This window comes from Thermobia domestica, chromosome 5 (genome assembly GCF_964235325.1).
Source record: "Thermobia domestica chromosome 5, izTheDome1.hap1.1, whole genome shotgun sequence".
Lineage (NCBI taxonomy): Eukaryota > Metazoa > Arthropoda > Insecta > Zygentoma > Lepismatidae > Thermobia > Thermobia domestica.
The window spans coordinates 147,382,391-147,405,946 of NC_137458.1; the positions used below are offsets into that span (position 1 = coordinate 147,382,391).

The 23,556-nt window shown below is 35.4% G+C and overlaps 1 protein-coding gene across 2 annotated transcripts in view; it reads left to right on the forward strand.

Moving 5' to 3' along the window:
* Positions 1-23,556, forward strand: part of LOC145686157 (medium-chain acyl-CoA ligase ACSF2, mitochondrial-like) — a 130,277-nt gene that overhangs the window by 102,577 nt on the left and 4,144 nt on the right. For both annotated transcript variants that reach the window (XM_081759155.1, XM_081759154.1), the window contains exons 11-12: positions 1,067-1,208; positions 6,846-6,956. In XM_081759155.1, the coding sequence (XP_081615281.1) occupies positions 1,067-1,208; positions 6,846-6,956 (253 nt within the window). The remainder of the gene's footprint in view (positions 1-1,066; positions 1,209-6,845; positions 6,957-23,556) is intronic.

Consider the following 23,556-nt stretch of genomic DNA (forward strand, 5'->3'; position numbering starts at 1 on the left):
AATGTGTGTCGAGCAATGGCATATTTAGGATTTTGTTTCGAGAGGGCTATGCACAGCACATGAACAAGCACTTATATTTTTCTTTTTGGTTGCCGATAAATTTTAATGAAGTTTTGCATATAACAAATTTATTTCGGGGGAGCTTCAGCCCGATAGCCATCCCCCTACATACGCCACTGGTGTCGAGCTACGGAGTTTTAGGGAGGATTCAGACCCAGTGAAACCCCCGTGTAGTTGCGTCCCTGAACTCATGTTTCTCTACTTAAATTATTGAATTAGTCTACAGTGAAAGTCTAGTCTAGGATATACGCACGGATGTTAATATTAAGTCCATTACGGTATTTTCGAGTCAACGTATGATTTTAGACTTTAAACTATACTATGTAGGAAGTCTCGAAAGTCTTAAACAATTACAATGTCCAATCTGTCTGTAAAACAGCCTCTATTCAAACTGGAAGTGGTAAAAATTGGCAATTTCCAATTTCAACGTTGATCGCTGTAGAACCAAAATTTTAACAGATATGGACAAGTGGTTTTAGGAATAAATTTAACATCTCAAGAAAAAAATACTATCTTCACCAACTAATTGTAGAAGTTTACTATTACTTTTGATTTTAATAGAGATCTCCTTTGAGCAAAAACTGTGAAATAACGAGAAGTGCTTTTTTCAAGGTATCGATTCAGCGTCCCACAATATGTTCCATATATTAACGTTTTCGGTTTCAAAGTTACTTGCCATAAAACAAATACGATAATAAATATAGCTACAAGCTCTTTTTTAACATTTATTTTCACCTGCTTTCTCTGCTGAAACCGGAAATGGCAGAAATCCACTACAATTTCCGGTTTGAATGTTAATCTTCATAGAGCAAAAACTGTAAGAGATAGAAAGAAATGACTTCAGCATCCTAAGAATTAGTTCCATTTCTGGTTTTATTCCTGTATCACAACTAGAAGTTTTAGATCTACTATTTTGAGTGAATGAATGATATATATTTAATAGTTTGGAAGTGTATCATAGTTTTCACAATGTGAAAGAAAACTCGCTTGCTTAAATCTTTTTAAGGGATCAGTTCATCCTTATGGAAGATGGATATGGCCAAGTTGTTGGACGAATCAAAGACATGATTATTAGAGGAGGAGAGAATATATTTCCAAGAGAAATTGAGGAATTCTTGCAAATGCATCCGATGGTGATACAGGCACAGGTATAGTACATATGCACCAATGTTGTCAACCATTTGCAACCCGATTTCCTTTCCAAGTAGATGTAGATAACAAACAAGTACCTAGATTTCTAAACTGTGTTGAAAGGAACGCATTCTGCTTTCGAATTCAAATCACGTATATTTTGCACGTTTCTTTCGAAACGTTGCGTATGTATTATCATTTAGATATGAGTTAAATACTAATAGCGACTAGTTGCGACCGACTTCAGAGTTACCATCGCCCAGGTCCATAGGTCACCAAGACTCTAAGTCCCCTCGGACAACTTTCGGCCCTCCTGAAACTTTCAAGACTTTGTTAGTATGTAGGTATGAATGTCAAGTAAACTTAAGTTAGGCTCTCTCGAAAAACACGATCTCGGCGTCCGTTTCTTAGTACGTAATCTGGTTATGGGCCTGTCGTCGTCAAGATGGCTCACATCATTGCTTATTGACAAGGGCGCCGATCCTAGGTGGCCGGGAGCCCGGATCCCCCAAAGCTCATGTAGGCCCCCTATTGTATTTATGAATATACAATATTTGGCATAATTTGAATGCAATTTGTCTTAAAATTTTCATATATATATACCTTCTGCATCTGAATGCTCCCCTCCAAAATTTACAGAGAAATAGACGCCCTTGCCTATTGACTCTTTAATCCAATTACTCAGCGTAATAAAGCTACAAATTAGTGTTCGGTACAAAACCCGGTTTTTCGTTTTAAAGAAAAAATGAAACCGGGTCGTTCTCTATCAAAGACCGGTTCGATTTTCTATCAAAAATAGGTTTCAGGCTTTTATCAAAACTTCTTTTAGGCTTCCATCAAAACGGTTCCGGTTTTCTATCAAAACGTTTTGCTTGTTCGTTAACTTGTTTGGAAATCAGTAAAACAATAACTGGTAACGCCTTCGGCGAAAATCCCATTGGTTTCAGTAGACACCGCCCAAAGTCTTTCGGAGAAAATGTAAACCGGTTTTGGAGAAAACTGAAATGTCCGTTTTCTAGAAACTGGTTTTGGCCATCCTTACTAGAAATCCCTCAATTGTATGCAATCATTCCTAACTTAATTGCAATAGGATGAAGTGTGTGTGTAAATTACGTAGAATGTATATAAAATCCATTGTAGTTAAAATAGTCTAAGAAACGATAACAAATCAGATCTTAACTAGTCAGCAACTTTATGGAAATAAAATAGGAATTGTATACGAGTTTCCGACAATTTACCTCAGTACTATTCTCAATTCTTACAGTACAGGTCAGTACTTTATAAATGGTTTCTTGTTTTATGTACTGTACTGTAGCTTCGTTTTAAAAAAAATCTATTACAGAAAAAAGAAGTTCAAGAGTAAGAATATTGTACGCATTCGAAGATAAATCCTATAACATCTAACTAAATTGTAGGAAACATAAAATGAAGTAGACCTACACTGTACATATACAATTTTAAAACAACAACAACAACAACAAAAAAGACTAACGTGAAACGTATTCATTATGATTTAAACTTGTTTCATTGTTCGTTGTTCAATGATTGCATAAATGTGCAATTATCATCATCATCACAGGTATTCTGAAGCTTACATGTTCCACGGTCTTCCGATAACCTCTTCGTCTTCAATTTACGATTCTTCTAATTTGTTATCTTTCATTATTGTAGTATTCTTCGCATCTTGCCTTTCTTTCCTGCCTTGTACCCTCTCTTTCATACCCTGTAGTACGTCCCTCATGATTAATTCCTTGTTCCAATCAGTTTCTCTTCTTCTTCTTAATAATAATAATATTTAAAATTGTTCTTTTTTCACCATTTCTAACACCCTGTCATTCGTTTTCCGCACGTCCCTGCTAACTACATTTTTTTTTCACATCCACATTTCAAAAGCTTTCAGTCTTCTTTCATCATTTTTGCGTAATGTCCATGTTTCTGACCCATACATTACAATGGTCTACACAAATGTGCAAAGATAACCCTAAAAGAGTCAAAAGTTAGTTTTTAGTTTCTGAAAAAGCCTTTGATAAATGATTGCTTCTCCTTAGGGCGTGTCGATTTTTTCAATTTTCAAAATCCTAAAATGAGGGGTGCTAAAAAGTTGAGACCTGACTTTGTATTTCGAAGCTTATATTTACAAATTCGATATAAGGTTGTTTTGCTAGGTAAATATCAGTCTAAAGTTTTGTCATTTTCGTTCTTTTTTAACAAATTTACTTTTGTTGTTCATAGATGGCGCCAGCGTTGTATTTCATTTATTGAGTAGAAATACATGCTTATTAAGATTAGTTTTATGTATTTGCACATTGCTGAATTACAGTTTTATTATTATGTCAAATTTATGTCCTACAATCATTAAATTAGATACATTTTCAATTTTAAACGGGTGCTAAAGTTTTCACATTTATTATGTAATAACTCCAATGGTATAAGATTGAGAGCTTTAAATTTGAGTGTGTAAACTTTTTCAACTAGTCCTTATATTAACATCGTGGTTTCTTGATGTTTCTTTGCAATGACTTCTAAGACAAAAAACAAAACATAATACATTTACATATAGGAGTAATTTGATTGGAACCGGCAGAGAATTGTTACCCTCTGAACTTCCCCTCATTAAGCTATGTTGTCATGCAGAGCATTTGGTATGGTGTCGGCTTGGGTGCCACACCTGCCATATCTACTACCGCCCTTATGGATGTTGGCTTGATGGCCGATAAAGACCAAAGGCTTGTGATTGATCACAATAAAGTGAAGAGAGCACAAGAAAAAAAAATAATGAAATCCGTGGACCAAGAATTTGATGAGTTCTGTCAGCAAGGTATAATCAACTGCATCTTCTTTGACGGCCGTCAAGATATTACGAACGTTAGGTTGGTAGCAGAAAATTCAAATCACAGTTCCCTGGGATTATATGAGAACAACACTATTCTGTTTACAGCGAGCCAGGTGGACGCTATCTTTATCATTTCACTCCTCAGAAAGATTGTGACAACACTGGATGGCATAATTTTGCTTAGCAATCAGTGGAAAGGTACTATTGGAGATATGCTAAACGCAGTTACTGAACTTGAAATCGATCCATCATGGCAAAAACTCCCAATTGGAGAATCTCTTAATGCACTGAGTGAAAATATCGTAAAAGATTTATCTACAGATCAAGCATACGGATATCAGATTACACAGGCCATTCTCACTGGAAAACTTCCACGAGATCTGGCGCTTCTTGAAATTGGTCCAGTCAGTCATTCAAGATGGTTGACTACAGCAAATAGACTGCATCGTTTGTGGGTTTTTAAACATGAACTTAACGTCAAATATCTCATAAATCTTAAGCAGATAGTGAAATACATTGTTAGTGTCTATTACCCTGCTGGTTGAACATCAAAGTCAAGCATTGCTGGGAAAAAGGACCACGCCACATCTTGTTTCAACTGCAGTGACTTAATATGCAGAAGAAGATTGTTGTGGATGCTGTACTTCAAAAGATACTTAACTTGAGGAGTGAGGCAGTACAAGGAAATCTCTCTGTACGTCCGAGGAAAACACCAGCTATTGACCCCAATGCCTTGCTCGTGCTTGAGATGATCGACTGGTCTAAAGTTGTTTATGAACCTCCCTTGACATGCAAACTCTCAACAGTAGTAGTAAATAAATTTGTAGACGTTCCGATGAAAGTACCACAGTGGCCAGAACACGCTCAATCTATAGAAAAGTGTATGAAACAAGTCGCAGAGGCAGCAGCAAAAGTCTATACGCATGAGAAACGTGAGGGGTACATGATAGTTCAAGAAGCAAGTCCATAGATAATCCGAAAATGAATCAAAACAGGACATAATGAAACTTGTTTTGTGAATAACTTGTGCGTTAATAGTATTGCTTACTTGTTGCTGTTTCTTGAATGCATGTGTATGAAGTAAAACAAGGACAGCTTTATAAAACGTAACACAAATGTAGCATATATATATAGTAATACTATAGTAGTAAGTAAGAAGTGTATGAACTGTATGATGCAGCAGTTACAAAATAATTCATTATAGTTGGAAATTAGTAGTTTGTCAATGTGGTTCAGTAAGGTATTTTTAAAATCAATGAAAAATGTGTTTCTCAAGATTTGTAACAGAAGCTACACACTTGAAACATGGAGAATATTACATATTTTTACTAAAACAATTATAAAGTATAATAGTACGTAATCAAAATAATGCTTTCTGTTCTTAGTAACTACAATGCAATAATATAAAGTCTAAATACAGTATTTCAGTGCGTAAGTCTATGTATGCAGAAATTTTATTGAGTGTTTTCTCAAAGTATTGGTTATATATTCTTTTTTACTGTACCTCTAGCTTTATTAATATGTTTGATGATTGATTAAATGTTTCCTACGGAAAAATAATTTATTTTATAGCATTGCATGGCATTTTCGAAAGATTTTAGTATGAAATTCCAAAAAATGCTCTTGTAGTGTATTCAAATCTTGATTTACCTAGCTAAAATTTATTTAATCACAAAACTAAGTGCGGATTTGAATTTCTCATACCTAAAAACATACTTTTAAGACCTCTCATCATGAAAAATTGCAAAAAGTATATTTCACCCTCAAAAATGACACGCCCTATGGCAAAGTTGTGATTTTGTGAAGACTATAAGTCGAGTAGATGGTTTAAAAAATCGTTCATTTTATAACGAGGTTTTATTTTTCTTTCTTCAAACTAGATAGTCTACTGAGCTGTGTTTACTTAGTTTCAATTATGAATGTTAAATTACCTTAGATTTCTGCTGATAAGATAAAAGATATAACCAAAGGTGTAACCGCGGGGGAGGGAGCAAATGGGGTCCCTGCCCTTCAAAAAATTTCCCAGGCTCATAACTGGGTTTGGTTTGTTATGTTTTATTAGTAAGTAAAAAGCTTGACCGCCTTTAAAGTCGCTCCTCCTCCTCAAGAACATCTTTTTGGTTATACCGCTGGATATAGGTATAATGTAATTGCCTTCTTCCCTAAATTATAGTTTTGAAAGCATATTGCATATTTTGCCTATGACTATTTAAAGATGGGTTGTCACGTTTAAACTTGTAGCTGTCATAAAAAAAAAATTGAAACCCGATCTTTCTATTTACTGTTTAGATGTTACAACTTTCTGAAAGCAAGAAAGGTATCACCACCCATGCAGCACTGCACTCTAGTGGACAAACAGTAAACCACCTCATTAAAAATGTGTATTCTGGCGCACTCCCCCTCCCTGTGCAAACGTTGTTTCGGAAGCGGCGGAATTGTTTTTTCCTTTATGTCAGCGGGAGGGCGATCGCAGGTAGCAAGCAAGACGTCCCAGAAAGTTACACATTGTTTAACTCTTTGCAAGATGGGAAAAAAATGTTGTGTGTCCCTTTCAAGATTATGTTTACAAGGTTTTTTAGGTAGGTAGGTAGGTTTTGCAAGGTAGTTTTCTTTTTTTTTTTTTTATGACAGCTACAAGATTCATGTAAGGTGACAACCACGCTTAAGTATGCTCAGAATTCACGATTCGTGATTTCATAATTTTTTTTAAAAAAAAAATGAATTTTAATTATCAGCAAGTTTATTTATTGCGATAAGTTAATCTAATTTTCTTATAGTTAAAATGTTAAGAAAATAACCTCTTATTTTATTATTCATAAAGGTTTTTGGAGTCCCTGATGAACGCATGGGAGAGGAAGTGTGTGCATGGGTTAGATTGAAAGATGGATCAACAATCACAGACCAAGACCTAAAGGCATTTTGTAAAGGAAAGGTAAGAATATACAGAAGAAAAGCATTCCTTTTAGTTTGTTCAATTTAAAGGAACGATTTTCTTTAAAATTCGTTCCTTTCTCTTCTGGCAAAAGAAAATGAGCTTCTATCGTTTCGTCTAGTTCTCGTTTCGCCTAATCAATTATATCATACAATCATGATAGATTTACAACAACAGTTTTAGGTAAAATAAAGAGTTTTTTGTTTTGCCTAACAAAAATCACGAAAATGAGGGAAATTACAATCTTGTTGATCTTCTCGAAGATCTACTTTTAATTGGCCTTTTAGCTAATAAGAATGTGCAAATACAAAAGACAGGACAATCAACAAAGTGAAAGGATGGTATTTCAAGTGCAACAGACGATTCTCTAGACATCGTATGCATACATATTTATGCGACAAATGAAACATGATCAAACAGAGGTTATGAGGATGCCCGAGTTATGCCACCAGAATGTAACTGAAATTGAACGAGTGAGTTGAAAAAGGTACACATTCCAGAAAATATGCAAGCTAAACTGGGATGGTTATATTCATTTTATATGTACCTACACCGCTTGAGAGGAACAAGGAACGCATTCATTAATTTTAGGTCATCTCTTTACTGAAGTCTACGGGAACGTAAGTGTGAAAAATCGAAGATATTTCTGGAATTTTTTCGTGTTTCCACCCAGTGTTTGGAAGTTGAGGTTTTTGGAATATGTTCCTTTTTCAACTCACCCATTCAATTGAGAAGTGGAAACAAATGAATGGTTAACTTGGCGTTTTAAAGAAAGACAAACACTTAAAAAGAATAAAATACATTTTCCCATTAATATGGCGTCATACTGTATTGTACAGGGTGTCCGGAATGGGACTGACGGATTTTAAATGTGTATAGTTTTAATATGGTCAGAGATACAGAGAAAAAAAAAACATTCATATTGAAGAAACCTCAAAAAGTTTTGTTCAGCAAATTTTCATACTTGAACAACCAACGGTGACGGCGCAAGTATCGCCGATAAACAGAAATGGCGTCGGCAATGGAAAAGGCGCAATGCGTGTGGTAATTTTGCTCTCCTGATGTTACCCCCCCTGGACTCCTTCCTGTGGGGGTATGTGAAAGACCTTGTATATTCTGGTGAAAAAGTGCGTAACCGTGATGAACTGAAGGACCTATTAGGAATGCGAGTGCTTCATAACATCTCAGATGTTACAGAATACGTGGAGAGAGATTGAGTTCAGGCTAGATATTGTAAGAGTTACAAGTGGAGCTCACGTGGAGTTACACTGAGTCAGAATGACTTGTCAGTAAGACCAAATAAACTTTTAGAGTTCTCCTTTAAAATTCATGTTTTTTTTCTTCTGTATCTTTGACCATATTAAAACTATACACTTTTAAAAACAGTCAGTCCCATTCCGGACATTGAAAAGGGCAGTGGAGGAAAACTGTCCTCCCCTTGAGTTATGTTTCTTGATCAATTGTGTACTAATATAGTAATAAAAAACGTGAAACTTTTATGTTGGTGGGCAATTTTACGTCCGCCTCAAAATCCAAAATGATACTACTGCTTTAGAAGTTTAAAATGAAATGAAATCTTTGAATTTTACGTCCCACGATTATGCCGGTTAGGCTAAAGGAGACGGTGATGATGAGTAATGAATGAAATGGTGGAATGAAAGTGGGAGGAAAGGGAGATCCCCGAGAAAATCCACGCACACGGTGTTTGTCCACCATAAAGTTCACTTGGCGGGGGCTGGGATCGAACCCGGGACCCCTAGAAGTTTAAATTAGGGAGGTGTTTTTATTATGCAATTGTTAACTTGATTGTGTGCTTTAATGCATGTTGAATTTGATGTTTATTAATTCAGTTTAACATGTCATTGTTAATAATACAGGGTTATTATAAATGATGGCCCCATTTTTAAAGATGTGTATTTATTAAAGTACAAATCCAAAATGAATAATCTTTATACCAATGGAAAGTGGAAGTTTCAAAGTTTTTTTTTTTTTTTTTTTTTTTTGCAATACATTATAAATGTTCAATGTGTCTACCGTCTGCAGCACGGCAAACACCTATGCGGTAGCTGAACTCGTCCCACCAGTAGCGTAACTAGAATTTCTCTCAGGGGGGGGGGGGCAAGAAGGGCCCAAGAAAATTTTGAGGGGGCCATCTCCAATGTATGAATTTTTTCATATATATATATATATATATATATATATATATATATAATGTGTGTGTGTGTGTGTGTGTGTGTTTTCATCTTTGTTGTTCATGATTTTATTCTTTTACGGTGAAAATGTATGAATTTACTACTTCAAACAACTAGGATACATTAATACAATTGATTTTCAATATAAGTAAGTAGTAATTTAATCGCTGCATTTAAAATATGTGTGGCTGGTAGATTTAAGTGGAAGCGAAGAAATACACTTTTATAGGTCAAGAAAATAACAGAGGTTCTTGCCTCTACTTAAAAGAGGATCTTTCTATTCTTGTGGGCAGCAGCAAACTTATCAACAACTTCTTCAAGATCTAACGCTTTAGCAATTTTCTTCAATATAAAGTAACCCTAAGTTTTTCAACCTATCATCAGTCATTGAATTGCCTATATATCTTTAATCTTTTCAAACATGAGAATGGCCTTTCACATGTAGCACTAGAAACTGATATAGTTGCAGAGATTATATCTAACTTGTTGGTTTCTAGGAATGCGTTTTTGTAGACGCAAAGATCAACGAAATTCACCAAGGAATCAACTTTGGTTTTCTCTCGTCTTCATACAACTTAATTGTGTTTGGGAGGATTTTGAGTTTACATTTAAATATTTCCAGATGACTTTCATAATACTGGGCCATATGCTCCACAATGTTGTAATTTAGAAAGTTTTCACCTTTTGGATGTAGAGTGGTGATTGATCTAATGATTTTGCTACATGATCCAAAGTGTTTTTCCGTCTCAGTGATTGCTTTATCAATAGTAGGCAGAAAAATGTCTCTTAGTATATTATCTTTAGAAAATTCATTTTCTGCCTCCAATGAAGGAAGAGATTAATCCAAAATGAATTTGTGATATTTCGATGAGAAATGTCTAATTCGTTTCCACGAGGAACCCCTATAGCCTATCTGTTTCCGGCTCTGGAATTTCAGGACCATTTTCTATGCATATCCACAAATATTCTTGCTAAATTTGTTCGAATGTTGTTCGTTGAGAGTCATATTCTTCAGACCACATTTTAGACAGCGTTTCAACTAGTGAATCTACAAGAATCAAACCTTCCGACATGTATGCATCTACTTAAAATAAGGCGAAGCTCAAAGTTACAGCATGGCAGCAGTAATATTAAATTTTACCCGAGAACATTCCATCTCGTATAGATGACATTTATTTCCCGGATGGAATGATGGAAGTAAATAAATATCACAAGTTCCAGATTTGGTTTAATACCGCATAATAATATAAATAGTTGTTTGGCAGATAAACTGTATTAATAATAATAATAATAATAAAGTAAAATGTGATGTACGAGAACAAAAGTGCTTACGAGACAAACGTCGCACAGAAACAGGAACTGAACTCTAACAGGACAGAGATTTGCCGTTCCACCCCACTTTAAATTATAAGCCTTGCTCTTGAAGCTTAAGTTTCACTCTAAAGTAAACTGCCAATAATTATCGTGTATTCTTAATATTTCTGAAAAATGTCAAAATTTCACTCTCAAAAAAATGGTAGCCTAATCAGTGTCGAAACTAGACATTTGGTGCCCAGGGCAAACTTCGCGATTATTATCCCTTTCATCTACATCCACACCAATTAACACACATATTAGCTTGCTGGCGCCCGGGCAACTGCCCCGGTTTCAGGATCTTGTTTTGATCTGGCCGTAGTTCAATTACTTTTGGTTACTTTTACCCTTGAGCTCTAAAACTGAATAATGAATGTGCCTTTACGTTATTAAAATGATGAAGTAAGCACTCTTTGAAGCAAAAAGAGGAAATATGTTTTTCTTTCCCTAATATCAAACAGTATTAGAACAGACATTTAAATCAGGACTCCATACAGCAAAAGAAGTATATGTGGTCCTTTTCTTTCTTTCGTTTGTTTACCTTCACTACTTTATAGAATTTGACGTGAATTGAAATACACAAACACTTCATATCCACACCGAATGGCCAAAGCTCAGCGGTAGAACATCAGCTTAAGATTCGGAAGATGGTGTGATTGATCCCTCGTGGATAAATATTTCAACTGAGGAGATTACCAAGATTCTTCCTCGGTGGCCCTATTGACTAATTTCCCTTACCTCTATCCTCTGAGTCTCAGCCTTAAAATAAATTCAAATGTAGTTGAAACAACGCTACTATCCTGTAGTCGATGTTAAATTAATATTGTTAGTTTTGAGATTATATTTGAAGGAAGGGCATTAATAAGTATATCCTGTTGAAAATCCATGTCACCACTGATTTACTGTTCTGCATAATTCCTACAATGTAATTTTCTCAGAAATGCTTAATTCTTAATTTTTTTCAGAAATGCATATTTTGACGCAGAATTAATATAAATCTGTGATAAAAATTGGTATTCACTGACTGAACTTACTGAATGGAATATCTGTAGACCAGTCCCACAAACATCAGATAACAGGATGATACAAGCTGGTCATGGGAGTAACCACACTTTTACACAAAACAGCATTACTGCCGCGACCAAGTTGTATCATCTCGGTATCTTACCTGATGGTTAGTAATCAGGAGATTGTAGCACTGATTCTGTGATAAATTTCGGAATTTCTCTAGTAGTAACAGTTTTGGGATTAAGCTACAGTTAAAATAGTTTAAAAGAAAATACTTCTGAAAGATTTATTTATAAAGAATCACTGACTTTTGTTAGCCTCGTTTCCCCAAACTTTAGTTAGTAGAATAGGTCCACTCAGCGCTGACTCCGTTTTCCTTAGAGATCGCTAGTATCGCTTATTAACATCGCAGCAGAAGGTTTCTACTTAGTTGTTACGGCCAAGAGCATTAGGAAATTAGACGTACTAGAGACAAGACCAGAGGGTAGACGAGAAGGAGAACCAGTACCAGTAGTAAATAGTAGGTGTTGGTAGTATTCAGTATCTTAATTTTCTCGAGCTATTGGGATACAAACAACAGAGAGAATGACAGAAATAATAAAAACTTCTGCTCTCTTCTTTTACTGTATATTAAACAAGACCTCTCGATATTATTTGATAATAATAATAATAATAATAATAATAATAATAATAATAATAATAATAATAATAATAATAATAATAATAATAATAATAATAATAATACCAAATTATTTAATGGATGTTATGCATTTGCTCTATGTCGCCATAATCGATGGAAATTAATTACTTAGTGTACGAAGACTTCTTTCGTCCAACACAAGTGTAATGTTTCCCTGCACTGCATGTTATTTGTAGGTAAGCATCTCTTATTTTAATATGACTTTCAACATTGAAGCAAATCAGAATGCAGACCGTTTTTTTTTTTTTTTTTGTCGAAAACAAAAAAGACAACCAGATAAGGGACAGAGGTTAAAAGGAACGTTTAGGTGCTGAGGTCAATGCGTGCACCTTACAGATTTAGATAAATTAGATCTTGCTGTACTACAAACAAAAAGGAGCCTGAAGATTTTTGCTCGGAACACGGACTATTGCAACATACGATATTCTGTAATTGGTAACTTTGTTGTCGAGATATGTTTCGGTAGAAGTTTAACTTGCGCCCACTATTAACTCACCGTTTGTCGACCTATAGCAGTATCACTCTGTGGGGGGGGGCCGCTAGGGGGGCCAAGATTTTGAGCAAGGGGCCTGACCCCCCCAGGCCCACCCTTGGCTCCGCCACTGCGTCCCACACACGAGCAAGTGATCTACTGTTACTGAGTGCACGGCAGCTGTGATACGGTTCCACAGATCGTCCAGAGTTATTGGTAGAGGTGGGACGTAAACAGCTTCCTGAACATAATTTTGTACGAAATGCCCGCTGCACTACAATTTGTGACACTTTTTGCGAACTCAAGAACGCAGAAAACATTGTGCTCCACGGTAGCCATCTCATTCACAACTGAGAGGGAAACGAATGGCGGCAGCGTTGCCAGACTCAAAGCTCGGAATTATTACAAAACCTGATCGAAATTATGCTATATTTGGTCAAATTGTGCTAGATCCTCATAATTACTAATTCGGGAGTTTTAAAAGAAAAAAACAAAGTTGAGATACGATAACATAACTTAAAATACGCAGAGCGCAAGAATGCGTGGATAGAACTCAATACTTCACGCACCAAAGTTTTAACTCAACTAAACTAGTGCAGTCGTTGCCAGACTCAATGGCGTATATATCGTATAAATGAATGCAGAGTGTTTGCTTACATATTTTGAAAGAAAATTACCTCGCAGCATAGAGGAGTTGGGAATTGTCTGCTGGGGTGCAGATTTTTGGTCGATCTCGGACCTTTCATTTCAGGAATAAAGATGGTCATGAAGTCAGAAATAAAGATGGTGAAGTTGTCAAAAAGTTGGGGGGAGAATGGCCCCCATAGCTCCGCCTATGCCTCGCAGTTAGAGGATTAGAATACCCTGTGTACAGCCACAAAAAAGGTCAAAGCCGTTTCTAACTTACTTCGGAAAATGAGACTGTCTGTATGGTTTACCGACTGTATGAATCAATGGGAGAGGATACATTTCTGCCGTTCTTTTTCTTCCCACGACCAACTTCTTTCTCATCTCCAGGTTTTGCAGCTTTTTGATAAACTTGCTGAAATTATGTTACATTTAGGCAGGATGCTAAAAGCAAGATGCTAAATGCTAAAGACAAGCAAATTGTGCTAGATCTAGCATCAATATGCTAGATTTGGCAACGCTGAATGGCGGCCTATTGCCGCGCGAACTCTACCGGCCGTTTCGGGAACCATCATTGCCCACCGAAACTGTCAACCTTCCTCTTTCCATTGGTATAAAGATTGTTCATTTTGGATTTGAACTTTAATTACTACGAATTTTTAAAAATGGGTCCATCATTATAATAACCCTCTATATAGGCAATTTCTCAATTCTTCATGTAATAGGGAATTTTCTTTTGCAATTTCTCTCGTTTTATTTTCTACGATTCTTTTACTGGCCACCATCTTAGACAAAAAAAGGATCTTTATTTCGCCTAAAATTATGGAGGCAAACCTAGTCTTTTACCTGTCATCTGGCGACGCAACACTAAGTTCATTTTCAAAGAAACGTTAATAAATATGTTCTCTCTTTTGTGTTCCTATTACAATTAATTAATGAGTAATGAGATTTTAATCTTTTCACTGCTAACATAGCACTTCAAAGGACAAAAATCAACGCATTGTGCTTCTTTCTGACCCTGATAGATGGAAGAACATGATGAAAATTTGAAATTAGTATACGTTCAAAGCTTACGTATATTATACACCATAGAAAGTATAAAATGTTATTAGCTAGAAAATTGTATCAGATAATATGTGCATTTTCAGAAGCATATAATATGAAATGATTTTAAACGAAATAATAATTTTGGATAGCACTTACGTCACAAAAATTGGAATTTTACAGGATAGTTCTGTTCTTTTGTCCCATTATGTACAGATTTTATCTTCCTTGATTTCTACGGGTATAGATTTATTCTTATTGGAGCTTATACTTTGATAACATTTATGGGGACCTGCATTTATGTCCAAACATAGACATTTATGGAATAAAACATATTTACAAGAAACTATTATATAAGTCCTTGTCCAAATCAATCTTTCAAGCTTATATCTATCAACACTGTTGAGAATTTTGTAGAGCTGTTTTAGTTGAATTTCGTATCCACACGATCAGAAAATCTCATTTTCTTAAATAATTCTATAAGTATTGTTCCTGCGCTAGTTGTGTTAATGCTTCGTTCACTACAATTTAACAAGCTTTTCAGTGGGATACGGGCAAAATCTAGTGCCCGGAACTTCACCGCCCAAAATCTCGCTGCCGAAACCTCGTGGGCCAAAATCTCGCCAGGCGAAAACCTCACCTAGCCAAAACCTCGAGTGTCTAAAGCCTCGTGTAACAAAAACCACGCCGCCCAAAACCTCGTAGCCAAAACCTTGTCGACCAAAACTCCGCAGGCCAAAATCTCGCCTAGCCAAAATCTCGCATGGCCAAAACCTCGCCGCCCAAAACCTCGTGGGCCAAAATCTCGCCTGGTCAAAACCTCGCGGACAAAAATTCTCGCTTGGCCATGGCTTTGCGGGATGAAACCTCTCCATAAAATTTACCCAATCATTTCTTAATATGCAATTCCATATCACAAAAGCAATAATAATAATAATAATAATAATAATAATAATAATAATAATAATAATAATAATAATAATAATAATAATAATAAAGATATTTAGGTAACGTTAATTTTAGAGATTGGAGCAAAAAATATTGAAGGGTTTAAAATGAATGGACATATATATGTAAAATAAACCCACAATCTCCAATCCTTGGATTTTAAAATCTTGGATGACTACACTTAATAAAACAACCGTTAAACTTCACATACGTGTTCCGAACCTAAATTCAAGAAAAAACATTTATGTTTGATTTTGGTCGGAAATTGTTAATTACAGAGATAGGGCTAATTACAGGTAATTAGTGGAAGGGGTTGTTCTTCTAATTACATTTAATTACCCCAATGTCCTTAATTAAGCGTTTCCGATCAAAAATGAAATGAAATGAAATTTTGAGTTTTACGTCCCACGGTTATGCCGGTTAGGCTAAAGGAGACGGTGATAATGAGTAATGAATGAAATGGTAGAATGAAGAAAGTGGGAGGAAACGGGAGAACCCCGAGAAAACCCACGCACACGGTGTTTGTCCACCACAAAGTTCACTTGGCGGGAGCAGGGTTTGAACCCGAGACCCCTAGCACCGTTTCCGATCAAAATTGCTCATACATTTCTTTCTTGGATTGAAGTCCTGTACACGAATGAGAAGTTTATTAGTTTCTTTATTAGTGTCCTCATCTTGGCACCAATTCCCCTTATCAGCCTTAATTAATATAAATATAGCAATATATAGAACATTCTACATCGAAGAAATTGTTGTGACGAGGTTTTATACTGATGACATGTTTCTCTAGGCGAGTTTACGTCTCACATACTGTAGGCCAGGCGAGATTTGGGACGCGAGGTTTTCAGCGCCGATGTTTTAGTCAGGCAACATTTTGGCCCGGCGAGATTTTAGACCCGCGAGATTTCGGCCAAGAGAGGTTTTGGTCTGCGAGGTTTTGTGCACTCCGCATCAAAAAAATTGCGACAGCTAACGCCGTGCAGTTAGGCCACCCAATATACACCTTCTTATCCCATAATCGTGTCAGGTAAAGAGAACCCCTCTCTCTCCTTCTTTCTTCTCTCCCATACTAAAATTAGCTAACAACATCAGCGCAATTCTAATTTCAAACTACACATGTATTAGCTTCGATAAAATAAAATAAAAAAACCGAGACGAAACAAGATTCATAGGTTGATGTAGATAGAAACTGAACACACACAATGATAAATTGAAATCAATGAATGTCTATTACACAGAGATTCAGAAATGAGGCAGAGAGAGAGAGAGAGAGAGAGAGAGAGGAAGAGAGAGAAGAGGGAAGAAGAAGAAAAAGGAGAACAGATAAAACAGTGGAATTCAAACATAGTAAGAAAAGAACCTAACATTATAAAGTTCCGTTTCCAGAAATGCAACAGTAATATAGAAATAACGTTTGTTGTTACATATTTTTCAGAACTATTAAAATATATAGAGGATGCTTTAAACATTCATTATGTCACTTGCGTAATGGATAACATACTCAATTTCAAGTAGAACTGTATATCACCGAGACACATCTAGGATAATGTCAAAAGTTTAACACACATGCTTTGTTTCCACGTGGTTCGATTGCAAATTCGATAGTGTTCATTGGACGTACTGATCCAAAATACATTCTTATACCCAGTAGATAGCGTTGGTCATATCCTCCATTTCAGACTACTAATGCAAACTGAACAAAAAAAAAAGAACGAAAAGAAAAGAAAAAGAAAGAAAGAAAGAGAAAATTGAAGAGTGCTATTTTACTGCTAAATTTATATCAGAAATACCCTATCTTAAAAGTCCAAACTGTATCGTAATGAAAAGTTAGAAATTTTCGAAAGGAAAAGTTTATGTTCCTCATAGATGTAGCATGTTTCAAATTTTAACGTGAATAAAACACATTGAGTTATAGGATTGAAACAAATTTTGTGTCGAACTAGTATAAATAAAATATTGTTTTCAAAGACCCAAAGAGGTTACCATTTTTTAGTCTTTTCGGAAGATGTATCTGTTCCGAACACTCAATATTGATTTCATGTCTTCCGGATATAACGTAATTTGCACAGATAGAATGAACACGCTAACAGCTCAAACGGATCAACATGTCAGTCGGATGATGACCACCACTGAGTCGAGGATTCAAATCCGTAGTGACCCCGTAATTCGACTGAGACTCGATAACCCAGAGGATAAAAAAGAGATTTTACTTATTCCCTTGCATTTATACAGTATTTCTGTCAGAGATGACCAGGACTGGGGATGTTTCCCCAGAGCACGAAAAACACGACGTTGAAGTTCCCAGTTAATTAGATTTTTCAGACCAGGTATATCGAGCTCTTGCTCCGTTTTAACTTTTGAACATGAAGTGCATGTGTGTGTGAAAGAGAGGGGGAGAAGTGAAAGATGCAAAGACAGGATAGGGAAACATCAAGAAAGAGGGAGGGGGCAGACAAATATAAATATGAAACATACTTATCATTCCAGTGTATGATGTAGAACGCACACACTGTTTACTCGAATTATCGTCAGTGATGCTTTGTAAGTTCTCCATCACAAGATGAATCTCTGTTTGCAGCCATTATTTTATGCGAAAAAATCATACTACCTGATGGGGAATCGAACCAAGACTTTCCAGTTGGAAGTCTAGCACGCTACCACTACACCACCGATTGCTGTATCCATACTGTTTAACAAATGGTGTAGTGTTTCTTTCTGAGAACGATAACATGAAAAGTGTATACTGCAGATCAATGATGTCTTTGGAATGACCTGGTAATTCCCTTGCCCTTTCCCAGCCAACATTCGTAAATCGTTTCTATCATGATACATGTGTTTGCTTCCACATTGTTACGTATTGTTTGTCCAGTATGATAAATCGATTCTTCAGAATCAATGTAAAAATTAAACTTTGGCTTGAACAGGATTTGAACCTATGTTAGGTAACTGTGTTATTCATAACGCCATTATGTTACCCCTACACTATCGGACCACCTGAAATTTCTACCTAAATATTACTTACTGATCTTTGTCCTGATCTTTGGAACGAACCAAAGTGCACAACGAAATTCATTTATTCGACCACCTAGAGAGAAATTAATGCCCACTAATAAAGGAAAAACATAGAATCCAGGAAGAATTACAGAAATAAAACATATTTTGCAGTAATTTCGCCGTGCAAGTTCAAAAGTGCGTGTATAATAATAATAATAATAATAATAATAATAATAATAATAATAATAATAATAATAATAATAATAATGTTTGAAATATGTTTATTGGAAGTAGACAACATCACAGCCACAGGTGCCTCAAACGCAGAAAAAATATTTTTACAAGCATAGAGTGGATGCAAATAAAATTAACAACATACAATTGATTATACAAAAATAGATGAAATTGATAAAATATTAGTTCAGAAAAATAACATAAAAACATGCAGTATTTGTTACAAACTGGGAAATACAAAAATAACAATAATAAAAAATAAACAATAAGCGTAATTAACATGCATATAGAAAAGGTATACCATATAGGAAAAGTATACAGTGTAAAATTCAAAAATAGATTATAATTGACCATATAGTTGTAACAGTTTACAAAATATTAAAAGAAAGAAAAAATATTCAAAAAGACACTATGTAGCTGCTAATACAAATTGAAAATAAATATTTCTAAGTTAAACACATCAAGTAAAATACCCTGATTCGTAAAGCTAGTAATAATGACGAAAATAAAATACGGTAAGCATAAAAAAAATACATATGACACAAATAAAGATCCATGACCAAGTTTGTTTTTAAAAAAGAAGTGCAGATACGTAGTAAGGAAGGAATTAAGCATTGAAGAAAAGATGATATGAAAATGAAGGACAAGAGAATAATTAAAAAATCTAGCAAAAGATAAAAAGATCCTTCAAATGGCACCTTACAACTTTACAAAATGACCTCCAGAAATATAATAAAGTAAGAAACAAACGTGTGTATCTGTTCAGAATTAAAAAAGGTACTTACAATTTGATTTAAAAATTATATATATATATATATATATATATATATATATATAACAAATCAATACAGTATTTAGTGAAAATACAAACCAAAATTACGACAATCAGTTGCAAGCCTTAAAATATTGAAACATTTCATAGTTTATCTAAAAAAAATTAAAAAATAAATCACGCACCTTCTTGAAACCCTTATGAAACAAGTCAAGAACCGAAAGAAGTTATTAGCTGTTTCTATATTTTTATATATTGAAGACCTAATTAGATATTTACTAATAAACGGAACAAATTTCCTAATGTTTCTGTAAGGAATTTTTGAAGAGAAAAAGTTCTCCAGAACAAAATCACCATGCAGAATAACATGAAAATATTTCAAGTCAAAGAGCCGACGCCTGTCAGGCAGAAGGGTAAGATTAAAATCCACCCTAATGTCTGACCTTATGTCGATGAGTTTTATAATAATAATAATAATAAATGTTCACATTCACAGTATGGTTGTCTATTATTATTATTATTATTATTATTATTATTATTATTATTATTATTATTATTATTATTATTATTATTATTATTATTATTATTAGAATCAATTACCCGCTTCGTTGGATTAAATTGAGAAAGAATAGTAATATGTTCCGTTACTCAGTCACTGTTAGTAGTATATTACTAAAGCGGTCTTTGATATCGGTAACTTTCGATGAGTTTTATATATATCCCCTCCCCACCCTATATTGTGGGGCATGGCATCTGCAGTGTCATTGTTCATCTCAGCGAGCCGGAAAACTATGAATCCGACACTGATATTGGTTATTTCAATCACTTTTATATGTCTCCCCCTGCTCCAAGTTGCGGGGCTGAATTTGGTTTTAAACACCATCACATGTGTCACTGTTAATCTCAGCGACTCCAAAAATTATAGATTTGCCACTAATACCGGTAACTTTTCGTTCTTTTTTAAATCTCGCTTGCCCTCCCCATCTCTTAAGTTACAACGTCAAAGTTATATGACAGAAACCATCTCAGCTTCGAATCTCATCTATGTTGAAAATTTAATTAAGATCGTTCGAGTGGTTCAACAGTGATGAAATCACAAAGACAGTCACTTTCATTGTCATTTTTTAACTTATATCTCCCTCTCTCCGTCCCCTACGATGCACCGTCAAACTGAAATGATAAAAGTCGTCCCAGATCCGAACCTTATCTATGTTGAAAGTTTGATAGAGATCGGTCTGGTGGTTCAAGAGTTATTACGTTTTATTTATTTTTATATATCAACCCTCCTCCCCTCGTCCTAACCTTAGATCTACCGTTAAAACGAAATGATAAAAAAGCTTCCCAGGCCCGAACCTTATCAGTGTTGAAAATTTGATCGAGATTGGTTGGGTGATTCAAGAGATTAGAAGCCACAAACATAGTTACTTTCAATTTTATAAGTCGGTTCGTTCCAAAGATTTGACTAAAGTAAGTAATATTTGGGTAGAAATTTTAGTTGGCATGATAGTGTAGGGGTAACGTAATGGCCTTATGAGTAACACAGCTATTTAACATAGGTTCAAATCCTGTTCACAAAAAAGTTAAATTTTTAGAAAGTGATTGTGAAGAATCGACTTCTCATACTGGACAAACAATACGTAACAATGTGGAAGCAAACACATGTATCATGATAGAAACGATTTACGAATGTTGGCTGGGAAAGGGCAAGGGAATTACCAGGTCATTCCAAAGACATCATTGATCTGCAGTATACACTTTTCATGTTATCGTTCTCAGAAAGAAACACTACACCATTTGTTAAACAGTATGGATACAGCAATCGGTGGTGTAGTGGTAGCGTGCTAGACTTCCAACTGGAAAGTCTTGGTTCGATTCCCCATCAGGTAGTATGATTTTTTCGCATAAAATAATGGCTGCAAACAGAGATTCATCTTGTGATGGAGAACTTACAAAGCATCACTGACGATAATTCGAGTAAACAGTGTGTGCGTTCTACATCATACACTGGAATGATAAGTATGTTTCATATTTATATTTGTCTGCCCCCTCTCTCTTTCTTGATGTTTCCCTATCCTGTCTTTGCATCTTTCACTTCTCCCCCTCTCTTTCACACACACATGCACTTCATGTTCAAAAGTTAAAACGGAGCAAGAGCTCGATATACCTGGTCTGAAAAATCTAATTAACTGGGAACTTCAACGTCGTGTTTTTCGTGCTCTGGGGAAACATCCCCAGTCCTGGTCATCTCTGACAGAAATACTGTATAAATGCAAGGGAATAAGTAAAATCTCTTTTTTATCCTCTGGGTTATCGAGTCTCAGTCGAATTACGGGGTCACTACGGATTTGAATCCTCGACCCAGTGGTGGTCATCATCCGACTGACACGATGATCCGTTTGAGCTGTTAGCGTGTTCATTCTATCTGTGCAAATTACGTTATATCCGGAAGATATGAAATCAATATTGAGTGTTCGGAACAGATACATCTTCCGAAAAGACTAAAAAATGGTAACCTCTTTGGGTCTTTGAAAACAATATTTTATTTATACTAGTTCGACACAAAATTTGTTTCAATCCTATAACTCAATGTGTTTTATTCACGTTAAAATTTGAAACATGCTACATCTATGAGGAACATAAACTTTTCCTTTCGAAAATTTCTAACTTTTCATTACGATACAGTTTGGACTTTTAAGATAGGGTATTTCTGATATAAATTTAGCAGTAAAATAGCACTCTTCAATTTTCTCTTTCTTTCTTTCTTTTTCTTTTCTTTTCGTTCTTTTTTTTTTTGTTCAGTTTGCATTAGTAGTCTGAAATGGAGGATATGACCAACGCTATCTACTGGGTATAAGAATGTATTTTGGATCAGTACGTCCAATGAACACTATCGAATTTGCAATCGAACCACGTGGAAACAAAGCATGTGTGTTAAACTTTTGACATTATCCTAGATGTGTCTCGGTGATATACAGTTCTACTTGAAATTGAGTATGTTATCCATTACGCAAGTGACATAATGAATGTTTAAAGCATCCTCTAATTATATATTTTAATAGTTCTGAAAAATATGTAACAACAAACGTTATTTCTATATTACTGTTGCATTTCTGGAAACGGAACTTTATAATGTTAGGTTCTTTTCTTACTATGTTTGAATTCCACTGTTTTATCTGTTCTCCTTTTTCTTCTTCTTCCCTCTTCTCTCTCTTCCTCTCTCTCTCTCTCTCTCTCTCTCTCTGCCTCATTTCTGAATCTCTGTGTAATAGACATTCATTGATTTCAATTTATCATTGTGTGTGTTCAGTTTCTATCTACATCAACCTATGAATCTTGTTTCGTCTCGGTTTTTTTATTTTATTTTATCGAAGCTAATACATGTGTAGTTTGAAATTAGAATTGCGCTGATGTTGTTAGCTAATTTTAGTATGGGAGAGAAGAAAGAAGGAGAGAGAGGGGTTCTCTTTACCTGACACGATTATGGGATAAGAAGGTGTATATTGGGTGGCCTAACTGCACGGCGTTAGCTGTCGCAATTTTTGATGCGGAGTGTATGAAGCCCTTTTAAGTTCCTTCAGTTTGTGAAAAAGAGAAAAATGACAAGGGAACGAAATCAGGCAAATAGGTTGACAACCATTGAAAGTTTTTGTCAAAGCGTTACTGATTCCATTCTGAGATCATCGCGGCATCACAAGTTATCTCATACATGACTACAGATTTACAGCTTCACATGATGTTCACCCAGCTGCATGAATATTTCAACATTGACTTTGAAAGTGGTATACCACTGTTAGCATCTACTGTTGTTTTATTATTATAACTGATTCTCAGATGGCAGCACTAATCAAGTATATTTTGAATTCTGTGATACCTTGTTTACTAAATTTTCAATAACGTATTTTTGTCATATCTATCTAATTTAATATAAATATAAAATTCTGTCTGTCTGCGTGACTGTGTGCGGCCTGGGAACCAGACGAGTGGACCAAGTGTTACCAAATTTTGGTCATGGATACCTTCGTCAAGGCCCCAGACCAAGACGAATCCTTTTTTCAAAATTCGAACCAGGGGTCTCAGTAGGGCGTTTACCGGGACATGTAAAAGTAGTAGAAAATGACCGATATTAGTGTCAAATTCATAGTTTTCGCGGTCGCTGAGATCAACGGTGAAACTCCAATCGCATTAACATCCAAATTCACCCCATTCGGCTGCAGGCCGGGGGTCACCGGGAGGGGGGATACCGAGATATGTAAAAA